The sequence below is a fragment of the Pararge aegeria genome, chromosome 12 (assembly GCF_905163445.1).
Source record: "Pararge aegeria chromosome 12, ilParAegt1.1, whole genome shotgun sequence".
NCBI lineage: Eukaryota > Metazoa > Arthropoda > Insecta > Lepidoptera > Nymphalidae > Pararge > Pararge aegeria.
Window position 1 is genome coordinate 9,660,243 of NC_053191.1, and position 17,057 is coordinate 9,677,299.

Consider the following 17,057-nt stretch of genomic DNA (forward strand, 5'->3'; position numbering starts at 1 on the left):
ACATTAAAAAACATCAATATCATTTGACTTAGGCACAGATAGCAAATTTAGTTTTTTTCAAATTTAACACGGAAAAGAATCTTGTGCACCACACCAGACCATTACATTGTAACGTTTTATAACGGTTATTACATTGTAACGCTTTTATTACCCATAACATTTATAAATTAGATAATTAAATTAACCCTAGGTGTTTGTTTTAAGGACCTTCATATCTATAACAATAACATATTTACAGCCTTTTATTTGTTGAGGCAATTTGTTTATTTACTAGCAGATACGGATAACGTCTTTGTTATAAATAAGTAGCCCTGGTTGATTTTTACTAAGTCGCATATAAATCGGCTAAACAATTTACAATACTTTAATAGACTATAGGCGCTGTCAGACAAAAATTATATGCACGCTTAAATTGTAACTTAAATCAATCTGTCCGTGACCTTAATTTCACAAAGAGAGCAATAAAATTATTGCACCAACGACAACTAATATAGAGCATTAGGATTGAGCAATGAGTGTATTTTACTCTGTATTATTTGTCGTTGTTTGTTCAATTTAGCAATTTCAAAACAGATCAGGGGTCAAAGGTTTTTAAATAGTTTTGCCCTATTGTTTTATATTATTTTTTAAAATGTTAAGCATACTGTGTAGAAGAGCAAATAAATTTGGTATCTATTTCATATTATAATATATTTGAAATATTCATTATATAAATTCATACAAATAAATTATACGAGAAACACACGAAGTTTAATTTATTTTAATCTTTATTATTTCAGCTACAACAAGTCGACATGCACGGTGCATAGCCTCCCTTTCGGCCCTTCCTGAAACCTACCAGATGTTGTATAAGACCTGTAGAGATTTCGCAGAGCATGAACTTAAGCCAAATGCTGCGAATTTTGACCGAAATCACTTATACCCAGGAGATGCAATTAAGAAAATGGGTGAACTTGGCCTAATGGCTATTGCTACTTCTGAAGAATTAGGAGGGACAGGGCTCGATTATCTAGCTTACGCCATAGCTTTAGAGGAAATATCTAGAGGCTGTGCATCTGCTGGGGTAATCATGTCAGTTAATAATTCTCTTTACTTGGGACCTGTTAATCACTGGGGTAATGAAAAACAAAAGAAGGAATTTGTTACACCTTTTTGTACTGGTAGGTATGTTGTAATGAAATTTATTTGACTGCACCCCAGGTGCAATGGTCTTACCTGGTGTTGTGGAAGCTCCATACTTCAATCCCCAGTTAATTTGGGAATTATTTATTCTGTTCTGGTGGGATGTAGTTTTTGGTTGTAGCTGGTTACAACTTGTACCAAAAAAGATGTGCCACGAAATCTTGGAACATTCTGGTATGATAACCAAAAATGTTAGCTTGCTACTATCTAAGAAAGCACCACCACTTACCGCCAGGTGAGACTGTCAAGGCTTAACCTATAGTAAAAGAGGAAAAGGAAAATTAGTTTTGATTAATCTTTCAGGAGACCAAGTTGGATGTTTTGCACTGTCTGAGCCTGGTAATGGATCAGATGCTGGTGCTGCATCTACAACAGCTAAGATTAATGGAGACAAATGGGTTCTAAATGGAACCAAGTGTTGGATTACTAATGGCTATGAGAGCAAAGCATCTGTGGTGTTTGCCACTACAGATAAAAATCTTAAACATAAGGGCATCTCTGCATTCATTGTACCTAAACCTATAAGTGGGTTGGAGTTGGGTAAGAAAGAAGATAAATTAGGTATTCGAGCATCATCTACTTGTTCCCTCATATTTGAAGACTGTGAGATACCTAAAGAGAATATACTGGGTGAGCCTGGCTTAGGATTCAAAATTGCTATGATGACATTAGACGCAGGTAGAATTGGTATTGCATCACAAGCATTAGGTATAGCACAGGTAAAAATAATAAACATAAAAAAGCATCTTATTTTTGAAGCATTATTGATTAAAATTAATAAGTAAAAACTATCACTTTTAATTAATTTATATTTTCACTAATTATAATTTTAATGACTCTCAATTTATTTAGGCATCATTAGATGTGGCTGTAGAGTATGCATCTAAAAGGATGGCATTTGGCAAACCTATCATGAAGTTACAAGCAATACAGAACAAGTTGGCAGATATGGCAGTGCAGCTGGAGTCAGCTAGACTTCTCACATGGCGTGCAGCATGGCTTAAAGACAACAAAAAACCTTTTACTAAAGAGGCAGCTATGGCTAAACTAGCAGCATCGGAAGCGGCAACCTTTTTATCTCACCAATGTATACAGGTAACCAAAACAATTTACTGTAAATCATTGAAGTTACCACTTAAAATTTAGTTCCTCAGAAATTGTATATAATATATAGCATTAGCTAGTATAGTAAAAGCCTTTAGAAGCAAAGCTCACCATAAAACTCCATGTTTGTTCAATTGATGATAAAGTAGTGATCAATTTAGTGATATTTTGATCATAAATTTACTAAACTCATGTTTATAAACATCACAATTTTGACTTTTCTAGTATTTCTGCAAAAAAAGAAAAGGCGACCTCTAGATTATTAAGTGTGTTGCCATTTCATTAAGATAATGAATGGTTATTGGGACTGCCCAATTGCTCACTGAAGAATACAGTTTAACTCATATGTTTTTTAGTTTACAATAATTAAAAGCTTAGTTGTAAAAAAGGGTTTGAAATAATTATTTTACTTTGTAGATACTTGGAGGTATGGGTTATGTATCAGACATGCCTGCAGAACGGCACTATCGCGATGCAAGAATTACAGAGATTTATGAAGGCACTTCAGAAATACAAAGATTAGTAATTGCTGGACAACTCATCAAAGAATATGGTGTATAAGTACAATAAATAAACATTAATTATGATGGTATTACAATACAGACTGAATTTTAATAATGTATTTAGTTTAAAAGTGTGTTAGGCACAGAAGAAATCTGAATATTTTTTAATTCTGTTAAGAAATCAGTTTTTAAAAAGTTTGTATTCAAGTTTATACATTACATACAAAAAGTAGAAACAAGTAAAAAAGGGTAACATATCAAAATAAAACAGTAATTGAAGTCTGAAATATGCATAAATATATTTTAAAATAACAATACAAATAAAATTAACAGTTTAAAATGTTCATATAATTTCCTGTGATAATAATTGATTGGACTTAAATATAACTACTGATATCAATATTACGTAAAATAAAGACTATTAATACAGAAATGTGTTTGTTTAATTCACTGGCCAGGGCCCGAAAGAGACTTGTCCATGAATTTCCTTTTAGCAAAACATAGCCACCACTTGCTTGGTTTTCCATCTTCTGTCGCAAAAACCTATAAAAAATGATAAGCTACTATTAATGATACCCATTTACAAAGGATCACATTTATTATTAAACTTAAAGAAGTATTACTGTACCTTTATATACTATTTTGAATTTTTAATATAATATTTCAATATTTAGAAAATACCTTAATACATATCAAAAAGTAAACATTATTAATTAGATCATACCTTTTCACAAACTCGATTTCCAGTTTCATGCCTCAGCTGCTGTAAGTATTGCCTCATCAAATCTAAAAGCGTAAATTTATTGTATATTAAAATATATAGAACAGAATAGGGATATAATTTTATTGCTCATAGTTTACACATAATATGGCAGTTACAAGGCAAAGAAAAGTAAAATCCAATTATGATTACAATGAATTCAATCAATTAAATTAAAGATTACTAAAAAAAGTTTAAAATAGAATTTCTTGGGGAGGGCAAACTCTTCCTCATATAAGCTTGAGTGCAGTGTTAGGCAGGGTGGTTTGTCATCCCCTGCTCTTTAACATCTTTGTTAACCAGCCAATTAATAAGCTGAGCAAGACTGGAATTGTCAATAATATGAGCTATACAGACAACTTGGTGGACATATAACAATATGGTCATGCTGCCCCCTGTTGATTAGTTCTTAAAGAAGCTCCTCAATACATGCAAGACATATGCTGTGTCACATGAACTCGTTTATATTGGGAAGAAGAGTGAGCTACTTGTGTTTAACAGAGCAAGCTGTGGATGGCATTCTTCTTGTTACACTAATCGGTGTTTAGGTTGGGGGCACATGGTCCATAGGTATGCACAATGTAAAGCGGAAGTAAAGATTATGCTTTTTAAAGCTTACTGCCAAATGTTTAACATGTGTAGCCTATCAGTGGCATATATGCATAGGGCTTGAAATCACCTATGCGTACAATATAACAATGGCCTCAAGATGCTTTTGGGATTGCTGCATTGGTGGAGCATGTCACAGATGTTTGCAGATGTTTGCAGATGCTCATATTGATGACTTTTATGGTATAATGAGGAAGAGAGCTGCATCTTTGATAAGCAGGATGTGCTGCAGCAGCAACCGTATTTTGCAAGCACTTGTTAGGAAGCTGTTCTGGAAGCACTTGATGGGTTTGCATATACACACACAGAGCAAAAAGTTATGAATTTTAAATTTTTTAATTATTATATTGTATTTTAATATTAGTCTTCAATTGAATAATAAAATAAAATAAAATGAAATAAAAAATTAATTTGATACTAGTCTGTTAAATTTTATATTGTATTTTGTAAATTTTTAAATGTATATATAACATATATAACCAGAAATAAAGATTATTATATACAGTCAAACCTGGATAAGCAAAAGTTCAAGGGAGCACAATCTCATTCTCGCTTATAGAGGTTTCTCACTAACCTGAGTTTCTCGCTAATGCAGGTACATGGGTAGCGTTTCTCTCTTATAGAGGTACGCAGCAATAACAAGACATATTCATGCACTATGTAATTTTATTTTATTTAGAACTTATTTACATTTAAAAAAATCTGTGAATTTCGTTTGGGTTTCTGTTTTTGTATTTTGAATGTTTTTCTCTAACTCATAAATTTTGTCGAAAATTGCGTGCTCTACTGTTGCTTATAGAGGTATAGATAAGTAGTAGTCTCACTTATGGAGGTCTGTGAGGGAATAACGACTCTCTCTTACAAAGGTTTCTGTTTCTTGCTAATAGAGGTTTTGGGAGCTTAAAATCACGGGTCCTGGCTATTACCCTCACTTATAGAGTTTTCTCACTTATCCAGTTCTCACTTACCCAGGTTTGACTGTATATGATAAAATAACATTTTTATTCAAAGTGGTATGACAGGTTTATATATAACTAAACAGTTTCATGCATACTGTTATGGTTAGGTTTATCTATTAACCTAGTGGAGGAGTTACCAACACTTAAAGTTTTAAGTGTAGGGTTGCCAGTTCTGCACTTTGGAACCCCAAGGTCAATACTCAATATAAACTATTTAAATTATTAACACGGTTATAAAATACCTGCTTCTTGGGGGCTTGGTTTAGCATAGACAGAATTAAGAGGGAATCCTGGCTCGCCTGGAATATCAAATTTAGATATTGCCAACATATACATCTCTTGCTGTCCTTGATTCTTGTTTGAGCACTTTTGCAGTCTTTTTAGACATTCAGAAATGTACAAGGTTAAATAAATGAGTACTCTGTCGGCATCAGACTGAAATCAGAACGGTAAGGGCAATTTCATCTATAAAAGAGCTACAGTACAGCATTACTTAGACTATAGAAAATTCAGGCAATAAATAGCTCAAAATATATGCTGAAGTGAACTAATTTAAAGAACTACCGGTACTAGTTTGGAAAATCTTTTTTTGTATTTGACAGCCAAATTTTTGAGAGGATATAGGCATCACACTACAATCTTTAGGACCTGAGCAAAGTTAATAATAAGATGAAGAAGGTATGCTATAGAGTATGTTTAAAAATTAAAATAAACACTACATACCTTAATTTCATAGAACCTGAAGAAAACATTAGCTTTAAAATAATTTAAAGCTTCATCAATAACATCTAACTCTATTTTCGGGCTTGTAGGCGCTGGGCCTCTGAAAGTAGTACGTACAGGAAGTAAAGCCAAATTGCCTATTGACTGACTGTATTCTAAAGTCGAATGATAAGCCTGAAAATACTCAAATTTTAGGATCTTCAACTAATGTTTTTCTAAGAGAAATGTCTTATCTTAAATATGTGACTTACTGGCATTGTAATGTAAGTATTATCACTGTTAAAACTTAACAAATCCAATTTTTGGGGATCTTATATATAGCACCCTTGACTAAGAGAAATAAAAACACTCAAGATTATTTACTAACGTCCTATTTTTCTAGAAAAGTAAAAATCAAATACCTACAAGAAAGTGACCGATAATGTGTGAGTCAGATACTGTCAATGATTTTGATTGTCAAATTTCATATGTCAATCAAAATCATATAGACTCGGAAAAAAGATGGCGCGAAACAACGTTGAATTTTTATGCCGCCAAATATAAAATTTTCGGTTACAAAAATAATAACTGTTTTGAGTGTCTTTTTAATAGCTGTGGTTAACGCACGGGTCAGAGAGACTTTGGTGTAAAGTATATTATAGTTTTGTGTTAATATTTTGTGCAATATTTGTTGTTGGTAAGTGCTTGCTTATTGTATTCGTCCGCCGAAGTACCAAGCTGGGGGAACATGGAGGCAGATCCTCCCATGCCCCCTGATCCAGGGGAGCATGTAGAAATCCCACAGCGTACGCCGACTTCCTCTGGTCGCAAGCGACCACTAGAAGAGAAAATCCACGCCTCATTTAAAAAATCTATCAGTGATCCTGCATCTGCAAATCCCTCTATTCAGTTAATTTATATCCATCCATCCCTAGAAGTTGCATCTAAAAAATACTTGGACACGGATTCAGGCCCTTTTGTTGTTTACGTATCACGCGAAGTGACTGATCCCTCGGCCGGCTCTTCTATCAGGGCAATAAAATTCGGACAATTTTTATATAAGAATAAAATTAAATCTATTGTTAATGACGGTGTTAAGAGCGTAGGTAGAAATAAGATCTCTGTGGAATTTAAGTGCGGGGAAGCAGCTAATAGCTTTCTTACTAACCCTATTTTAGAAAATGCAGAATTTAAGGCATACATCCCTACGTTTAATATAACTCGAATGGGTCTAGTAAGAGGAGTTCCTGTTGAATGGCACCTGGACGAATTTGTTGAGTCTCTTGATCTCCCTTCCGGCTGTGGAGAGGTGCTCAAAGCCAGAAGACTTAACCGTAAGCAAATAACAGAAGGCATTGTGACTTGGGTTCCAACCCAATCGGTAGTCGTCACATTTAGAGGACAAGTTCTTCCCAATAAAATTTACTCATATCATACATCTCTTCCAGTAGAAACGTACTATTTCCCTTCCATACAATGTGTGAATTGTTGTAGATTTGGTCATACAAAAATCCAATGCCGCTCAAAACCTAGGTGCTACAAGTGTTCACAGCAACATACCGGAGATACTTGCAACATAACTATGGATGATGCATTATGCATACTTTGTTCAGGAGGGCATTTAGCTACTGACAAAAACTGTTCTGAACATACACGCCAACAGTCTATTAAGCAGGCTATGTCTCAAGATAATATATCCTACATTGAAGCTTCTTCCCGTTTCCCGCCTAGCCACCCTTCTTATGCCGAAATATCTAAGCAAATGTTTGCTTCATCTAATAATCATGACTCTGGTCATGAAAATACCCAGTTTAAATCAATTCCTACACGATCTTACCGAAAAACGGTTATTAGCAGTCCTCGTCCTAGACCTAGTCCAGGAAAGGGATACGACCAAAAAGCTCATAAAAATATCATTGGTAACTGTTCATCTTCCCTAGGCAATGGCTGTGCCATTAATCCCAACCATGATCACTCCTACTTTACTAATTCTAGTGACAATGATGTCCCTGTTTTAAAAACATCCCTAATTGATCTTTTAGAAAAGATTACTACCCAATCATTACCGTCCAACGTTGCAAATATATTGATAAAAATCATCTCTCTTCTTCATAATGGACTTAGTCACAATTCTACAATGGAACTGTAAAAGTCTACGTAGTAAAAAACATGAATTATCTTTACTAATAAACGAATATAAACCTGCCATTCTTGCCATCTCTGAGTCTTGGCTTAAGCCTGTTTCCCATTTTAGGGTCCCGGGCTTTGCTTGTCTGAGGGATGACAGGGATGATGGGTATGCGGGAAGCGCTATCCTAGTCAGACGCTCTCTCATCTATTCCTCCATTCCTCTTCCCTCCCACAGTAAAAAGTTCAATGCTGTAGCTGTTAAAGTACTTAATATATATTTCCTCTCTGTGTATATTCCACACCCACATTCATCACTTATCCCAGAGTTGAAATCTATACTTCTATCACTAAATTCCCCTATTGTAGTAATGGGAGATTTTAACTCTCACCACACAGCCTGGGGTTCCCACTCATGTGACGGGTTTGCGATTCTTTTGATGGAACTCTTTGATGAGCTTGACATATGTATTCTCAATAACGGATCTCCGACAAGAAGAGTATACCCAGATCAGAACCCTAAGTCTGCTTTAGACCTATCTCTTTGTTCTCCTTTTTTAGCCTCACTTATGTCTTGGCAAACCCTCCCAAGCTCGCACGGCAGCGATCATTTCCCTATTCTTCTCACTTTGGCCCAAAGGTCGATTCCGTTCAAAGTGCCTAACCCGCTACTTAAGTATAAGCTAACAAAAGCACAATGGCCTGCGTACGCAGATTCCGTTGATAGGTTTATTGATTCTCTCTCAGCTGCTGGAAGTGGTGGTGATTGTTTAATTTACTATGAGCAATTTGTTAAAATTCTGAAATCATCAGCTAACCTCCATATTCCTATAAAAAAAACTGAACGTGACTTTTACTCATCTCCACCCTGGTGGGATGACGAGTGTACAAACATGATTAAAAAACGCAAGGAAGCCGAGTCCTCTTATACAATGAATATGACTCGTAGCAATTTTCTTGATTACCAGCGTACTAATGGTATAACTAGGAGACTTATGTCTAAAAAGAAAAAAAACGGTTGGGTAGATTACTGTGAATCGTTAGATCCCCGTTCTCCCTCGTCCTCAGTTTGGAATAAAATTAAGCGTTTCCGGAACTCTGTTACATCTACAGATCCTTCATCGAACGATACAAATATCTGGCTTGAAGCCTTTGCAGATAAACTTGCTCCTCCGTATGTCCCTTGTGGAAGTAGCTTTACTCCTTCCTCATCTTTATTATCTGGCAATGAAATGGATGCCCCATTTTCGTTTGATGAACTTCAAGGAGTTCTTTCAAGTCTTAAAGATTCAGCCCCTGGGGCCGATGGCATACCGTATTCCTTTTTGGTAAAACTTAACGAAAAAGCAAAGCATTTTTACCTTGATTTGATCAACAGTTTTTTTTTAACAGGAATAGTCCCGGAATCTTGGAGAACTCAAGTCATAATCCCAATACGAAAACATGGTAAAGACCCCATGGATCCAAACTCTTACCGTCCCATAGCTCTTTCCTCCACGTTAGCCAAAATTATGGAGCACTTGATAAAAATCAGATTGGAATGGATAGTAGAAAGTAGAGGTTTATTGGCCAAGTCCCAATTTGGCTTCCGAAAGGGACTCGGAACAATGGATAGTCTTGGAGTCATTACGACAGATATTCGAACAGCCCTGGCTAAAGGAGAGTATCTTGTGGGTGTATTTCTTGACATAGAATCAGCATATGATAGTGTTCTCCTTCCGCTTCTGAGACATAAACTGCATCTGCTGAATATTCCGCCGAGGTTAACTCAAATCATATTAAATCTTCTATCAACCCGAAATATTCTGGTGAAAACCCCTTCTTCTTTTCTTCCCCCCAGAACCATCTGGAGAGGTCTCCCTCAGGGGTCTGTCTTAAGTCCATTGCTTTATAGTATTTACTCCTATGATCTCGAACTGTCTGTCGTAAGCTTTTGCAATGTTCTACAATATGCTGACGATATCGCTCTGTACGTTAGCTCCAATTGCATGGAAAATATCACAAGTAACTTAAACTCTGCATTGTACTATTTAGGCCAGTGGTTATTAGATCATGGTATGTCTCTTTCTATCGATAAGTGCAAGGCAGTAGTCTTTACTCGGAAAAGAATCATTCCAGATGCTTATATTATGTATAATGGTCAACGCATTACCCTCGAAAATAAGGCCAAATTTTTAGGTGTTGTACTTGACTCAAGACTCAATGGCGCGTCTCATGTTCTACACGTCAGTAAAAAATGTGAAAGTGGCATTAACATCCTCCGTGCATTGTCAGGGGTGTGGTGGGGTGCTCACCCCTACTCCCAAAAACTTCTTTATAATGCAATAATCCGCAGCCACATGGACTATGGCCTATTTGTTCTTGACCCCATTAACAAATTGTCAACTGAAAAGCTAAACAAAATACAATACAGATGTCTAAGAATAATACTTGGTGCCATGAAGTCATCTCCCACCAATGTACTGCAAGTGGAATGCGTTGATCCCCCAGTTCAGATAAGAAGCCAGTATTTATGTGACCGCTTTATCTGTAAAGTTTTACAACTTTCTTCGCATCCGTTATTTGATAGCCTTCGACGGCTATCTTCTGTTGTCAAAACAAACCAAGACCTCCCTTTTCTTTTAAATAGTTTTCGTAAATTCACATCTCTTCCTCATCCAATTCAGTCATCTCCAATGATATCCCTTTTTTCTACACCATTCAAAAGTTTGACTTATAAACCATCCATTGTTAATTTAAATATACATAACGATACAATTGAGGCCAACCAAAGGTTCAATGAAATTATTCATAGTAACTGGCCCGAGTACCTTACCATCTATACGGATGCCTCCAAATTATCTCTGTCTGGTTGCGTTGGCGTAGCATGTTGGATACCAAAATACAAAATTGGTATTCAATTCAAGTGTCCCCCACAATCTTCAGTATTTACTGGAGAGTCTATAGGTATATTGGAAGCAATCCTCTTTGTGGAAGCCCATAACATAAAACGAACAATAGTACTAACTGACTCCTTAAGCTGCTTACAAGCACTAAAGGATAATCCGTTTCGCTCTAAGATGAGAATCTCCATCATATTAAGGATAAGAGAGGTATTGCAAACATGTCAGCAGAAAGGCCTTACCGTTGTGTTAGGATGGGTTCCAGGTCACTCAGGCATCATTGGTAATGAGACAGCTGACGCTTGGGCTAAACTTGCAACTGAATCGGGTTCTATGACCTATTTTAAAATCCACCCGCAAGACCTTCGTTGCTTAGCAAAATCTGACTTGGAGAAATCTTGGAACTCAGTGTGGGTCGAATCAAAATCGGTTAAAGGAAAACAATATGCTTCAATCCAGCCTAATATCCCCCGAAAACCTTGGTTCTTTATTCATAAAAAATCTGTTCGCTGGGTCACGTCAACTATCAGTCGTCTACGGATTGGACATGCTTGTACCCCAGTACATTTGACAAAAATAAGAGTTCGAGATCATTCTCTGTGTGAGTGTGGCCTGGACGAAGGATCAGTCTCACATATCCTTTTTTCCTGCCCGAAATTGCCCTTTAATCTGTATGATATACTTCCTTCTAAAATTCCTCGTCCCTTAAATGCCGAGTGTGTGTTAATGTCAGTGTATAGTCGGTATGTTAAACATCTATGCAAATTTATTAAAATTAACAAATTAAAACTATGATTTTTATATTTTGGATATAAAATTTGAATTCTATTTTATCTTCAAATGATTTTTAAATTCATGCGTACTTAGGTCATTTCACTAACAACTACTATTGCAGGTCGAAGTTATGAAATAGACATTTCTTTTTCTTTACTGACCACTCTAGTTCGTGCCTTTTCCAAGCTACTTGACACTGGCAAAGTACATTGTGCTGTTTTGGCACTACGAAAAGCCATAAATCAAAAGAAGAAGAAGAAAATCATATAATATTTTTTAATCTTGGTTTACGGTTTAGGGTTCTTACCACTGACTACCATTACACTTTAGTAGTTTAATAGAGGTCAAATGAAAATACACTTCATCAGGCCAGTGGTTCTTACCCTTCTATTTTTATGCCTGTCGTGAACGGGACACTTAGTTTAACAAAAATCTTAAATGTATATAAATGGAAACGTATTTTCTAACAATTGTCCAATTAATATTTTAGTGAAATACAAATAAAGCTTGAAATTAATCATATTTAAAAAGAAATTTTTCACTCGATCGTTTTATTTACGCACAGATGACGCTACGTGGTTTGATTAGACCATTAACGGGGCAATTTTAAAATAACATTTTTAAGCCCGTTTTTGCATACATTGTAAAAAAATCTAAAATCATTTTTATGGGTATAATTCAGCACTATTATTTAAAACACCAAGTCTAGGCATGGCTGTACGTTGATATAGTTTTGCCTTTTTCCTATGGGAAGGAATAAAGAAAAAAAATTACCTGACGGTTGACATTGAGACACGACTCATTTGTCAATTGTTATAGTCGTAAAAATGTAATAGGCCCGTTTTGACATTTGTCATCGCGACGTAACTAGTTATGGAACCATAAGACTCTGTACTCGATACTCACGATAAATCAATTCAAGTTTGTATCAGTACTTGATTGATATTATTATGTATTGTAAAGTGTTCGTTCGTTCAAAGTATTCCTTTAACTTCACAACCAATACGCGTGACTGGCTGTTGATTATACGTCCACTTTTCAACATGTTGAAACAGAGTTAGTACTATATAACAACAAACACAAAAATCGAGTCAAATCACTATGTTTAATTTAATGTCCAAAATAGAAGAGCCAAAGTTAACGTAATAGTAAACAATTTATATCAAACTTAAACGAGCGCACAGTCAACTTTACAAGATGAGGAACGAAAAACTGCGCAGTGCGCGCGGGGACGCTTAAGTCATGTGCCGCTTGGTCAGATACATCATCTCAGACTCATTATTTAGAACCCATTTTGAGAACCAAGCTTATTCTTTGCAGTAAAGATAACTACACAATATTTAATTTCGATATTCAGTAAAAAAATGGTTACAGCTCTAGTATAAAAAAAAAAAAGACTGAGAACGTAACTGTTTTCGGAACGTTTCGCAACAATTATAAATTGCATGCTACTATGAAGTAAGCGCAAAAAGAATACTCGCGATATATTCTTTCATATTATTTAACGTCCCAAAAAAATTTACGTATTTTTTAAAACACTGTATGTAATTGATTTTTATTTTTTTGTTTCTTTCAGTTTCGTTCCAAGTTACATTCTATGGTCTTGCACAAATGTCAAAACGGGCCTATTACATTTTTCCGACTATAACTGGTTTGTGCCTTGTGGCCATGGAGTAGAGGTACCTCTATACTCCATGCTTGTGGCTCATTCGTCCTTGACGCCGCCTTCAGCCTTAGTTGCATACATTTTAAGGTTACTTTTTGCGCTGAAAAAGTCAAAACTGAAGATATCTTGGGTCTTTAAATTCTATTTACAAAACAGGATTAAAAGAGGTTCAAACGTAAAAATGTCTGAAGATACCAGTGATGTTGTTTCGAATATAATCAAAAGCTTAAATAAAAGTGAAGACATAAATGCTCCAGCACATGTTCAAGATAAAGTGGCACGCAAAACAACAAAAGTTACTAACAACAAAAAAAATGATCTTTTGCGAGGTAAACCCAAATCAGGCCGCTTTTGGAAATCTAAGAAAGAAAGGTAAAACCAAACTTGACTTTATTTATTTACTTTAGTAGACAGTCCGATTCAAAAAGTAAGTCGTCGCGAAAGTAATCAGAGACAGTAGCTTTACGCAAGTACAGTCAACTGTTCCGTCCCGTTACTACCGTTTATTGAATTTTCCGCAGTGAATCACTTAGGCATAAAGTTTAGGCGTTTATCTGACTGTACTTACTTCTCGCTAAATAACTTTTTACTTCAAATCTAAACCTGTGACTATGGAATTATGACAGTAATCAAAAATAACAGAATTAAACTTTAGATGTTAAAAATAAAATGGAGTGTTACGTGTCTACTGCTTACTGTGTCAATGCTCTTGATAGAAAAATCACAACAGATATGTAATATTTGATTTCTAATTTGGTAGATTGACTATATAGATATGCCATTCACCAATTACCAGGGCATAAAGCATAGTTTTAATCTGATACTGGGTAATGTGTTAAGCATGGCTACAATCTTACCCATTGAATTCAATGGGTAAAATTGTAGCCATGCTTAAAATTGAAGTGAAAAAAACATTGCATGTTGGATAGAAGCAGGCGTTACTTTGCAGAAATCCATGATATATTATCAAAATTAAGCTTAATTTGCTATACTCCGCGAAAAGCAGGAGAATCTGTGTGGTGTAATTTATAATTTCTTCAATCCTTATACTCCACACCAAACAGATTGATATAGTCTGGAATACTCCATTTTTAAACCTTAATTTTACTTTACTCTTTAGTATAAAGTGTTATAAAATATAAGCAAAAATTAAATATATGTGGTCTTTTTATAGATTTTCTACTATGATTAAAACAAAAGGAATTAAACCAGATTTTCAAAGGAAGACAGCTCTACGTTTGGAATTGAAAAGAACAAAAGAGTTATCAAAACAAATCCAAGAGCAGATAAAGGAAAAAGAACAATTAAGAAAAGAAAGGCGACGAGAGAATTTAAAACGTACTGAAGAAAATAAGAAAAAGTCAGAAATTGTACAAGTTATTACAAACACTGCAAAACTGAAGAGAATGAAGAAGAAACAATTGAGATTTATTGAAAAAAGAGACACTAACAAGGAAATAAAATCTGTTAAGTAAAATGCATTTGTTTCTTTGATGAGTGTCTAATAATGTAAGTTCAATAAATTATCTTTGTAGGCAAAAAATCTTTTTGACTTTTTTTTTCAAAAAATGTGAAAAATGCTCTCCCTTAAATCCTTAATGGTTATTATTAGAAAAATGATAAAACAAATGATAATTGAAAGGCCCATGGTGCAGTCACAAATGCTATCAATAAAGAAAAATATAGAAACTACATTTTTGCTATCATCTTTAAATGGGTATTATCTTACTTCAATGCCAAGCTTACCTACTGTTTGTAATTTATAAATTTTCCCAAAATAGTAAGCTTAAAACTTTTATTACTGAGTAGTATCCATCAAAAAGTCTGGTTTCAGAGATGTAAGCTTGTTAAGGTACACCACCTTTACAAGCTTACATCTCTGAAACAATTATCAAATTATCATCTCGTAATTTACAAACCTTTTGTGAATACCCATGAATAAACTTTTAAATCTAAAATTAGGCACAAGTCTTTGAAATAGCTTCCTTATAGGGCTAGCATGGTTACTCGTATTTTTTTATAGAGATAGACAGTATAATGTATAGACATAACTCTCTCGTGGTGCCCTAATCTTAGCCCTACTGGTAAGCCATTATTTTTGTAGAAATCGATTTAGGGTACAGGTTTAATATAGAACTACGATACTGTTAACAGGTTAACCAGCTATCAGCTTGGACTGCAAAGTTGACAAGGGCTAATGTGGTTGACCGGGGTTTATTTAAATTTTACAGAACAAATATTTTTTTCTTTAAAAACCATTTCTCTAATTGGAAAAGAGGCATTCTAGATTAACATACTCCTCATATAATAAGGAAAACCATCAACCAATTATAGAATGATAGAAACAAACTTTTGCTGAACTGGTAAAATAAAACTTTCACATTCATCTAATATTTTTATTAAGTATTGTTAATAATATTCACAGATACATATAAAAATATTAAATGCATTTTCCTATATTTGTATGGTAAGTAGAATGTCATGTGTGGGCAATATTTACATTATTCTTTAGACATGTGATGAGACAGACATAGCTCGTGTTAAATCAATTTTACGTTATTTATGTACACTATAAAAAAAAACACCAAAATTCGAATACAAATTCTTTGCTAGTTGTAAATATTTAAATTATTGTGGAGATAGTAATATTTTGAATATCACAAATTAGTCACAAAATAGCTGTATAATTCCACAATCAACAATAAAATCGCCTAGTTCACTCAAGATCACTAATTGTTACCCCACATATTATTAAAACCGATACATTGAAAATTATTTGAAAAAATTCAAGTATAAGCCTCAATATAAAGTTATGTCATATCAAGAAATACAGCTGTTTAATAGATAAATTTCACAATAGATTGTATATTTAGTTAGATTAATGTAAAATGAAATAAAAATACAAAAAAAAAATTAAATCACACCTATTAACAACACTTACTTTTTATTAATAATTCTAAATTAACATTTTTTAAATTAAATTCCATCAAATACTTTACAACGACATTTATTGCTGCTATATTTTTATAATAACAACATTTTATTAGTCTAAATTCTAGTTCAGACTAATCAAAATAATTTTTCTATAATATTATGTACAGATCGGTTAGCAAAAGCTGGCATGAATATGAACAACGCATATAAACAACAATTGTCAAGTGTGTACTATCTTAGATGAATAGGCGCATAAAGTCATTTTAACTATTCATTTATAAAAGAAAAGATTTTTGGTTATGTTTGCATATGTTTAATAAATGCGGAGTTCAGTTTTATTTTGTAAACAAAGCTAATACACAATAAAAAAATCTCTCACAATTTAAAATAACCTATGTTAAAAATATTGTAAAATGCTGATATTGGAAAATAACATTTGCTGAGTTTCTCCCGAATTTTCTTTTCGCACCGGTGGTAAGGTCATTAAGAACCATGACTTGACATTCCAAACGTGTATATATTATAGTACTTGAAATAAATAATAGTAAGTTTTTTTGATACCAAGCAAAATTATGACAGCTAGAAAGTTTATTTTCATAGTTACTGTATATGTGTATACAAATAAACTTTGCATCTTGTTCTTAAAGTTTCCCAGCTCTTTTTAATCGAAATGTACATTCTTTAACATAATATAGAAAAGTTTGTTTTAACATTCAGTCTAAGGCAGTGATAACAAAATTTGTTCATTACGTTACAAGTATAACCCTTACATTAATTTGTTACTTCGTAAGAAGATAAAAAGGATATTATATAATTAACATTATGACAGGCATGTTGAATATCTATCTAAAAATG

General features: G+C 34.1%; 3 protein-coding genes across 3 annotated transcripts; 2 read left to right on the forward strand and 1 right to left on the reverse strand.

The window, feature by feature from the left end:
- Positions 1 to 519: 519 nt before the first annotated feature.
- On the forward strand, positions 520 to 3,222 carry LOC120628092 (short-chain specific acyl-CoA dehydrogenase, mitochondrial). The gene is made up of 5 exons (XM_039896308.1): positions 520 to 668; positions 780 to 1,160; positions 1,486 to 1,901; positions 2,035 to 2,277; positions 2,704 to 3,222. Exons 1-5 carry the CDS (start codon positions 632 to 634, stop codon positions 2,845 to 2,847), a joined length of 1,221 nt encoding a protein of 406 aa, XP_039752242.1. The 5' UTR covers positions 520 to 631; the 3' UTR covers positions 2,848 to 3,222.
- On the reverse strand, positions 3,064 to 6,285 carry LOC120628093 (actin-related protein 2/3 complex subunit 3). Its single transcript, XM_039896309.1, has 5 exons — positions 6,092 to 6,285; positions 5,841 to 6,014; positions 5,360 to 5,552; positions 3,514 to 3,575; positions 3,064 to 3,332 (listed from the first exon to the last, which is right to left on the reverse strand). Exons 1-5 carry the CDS (start codon positions 6,095 to 6,097, stop codon positions 3,237 to 3,239), a joined length of 531 nt encoding a protein of 176 aa, XP_039752243.1. The 5' UTR covers positions 6,098 to 6,285; the 3' UTR covers positions 3,064 to 3,236.
- Positions 6,286 to 13,282: 6,997 nt separating this feature from the next.
- LOC120628023 (coiled-coil domain-containing protein 86) lies at positions 13,283 to 14,813 on the forward strand. The gene is made up of 2 exons (XM_039896207.1): positions 13,283 to 13,640; positions 14,443 to 14,813. Exons 1-2 carry the CDS (start codon positions 13,297 to 13,299, stop codon positions 14,741 to 14,743), a joined length of 645 nt encoding a protein of 214 aa, XP_039752141.1. The 5' UTR covers positions 13,283 to 13,296; the 3' UTR covers positions 14,744 to 14,813.
- The last annotated feature ends 2,244 nt before the right edge of the window (positions 14,814 to 17,057 follow it).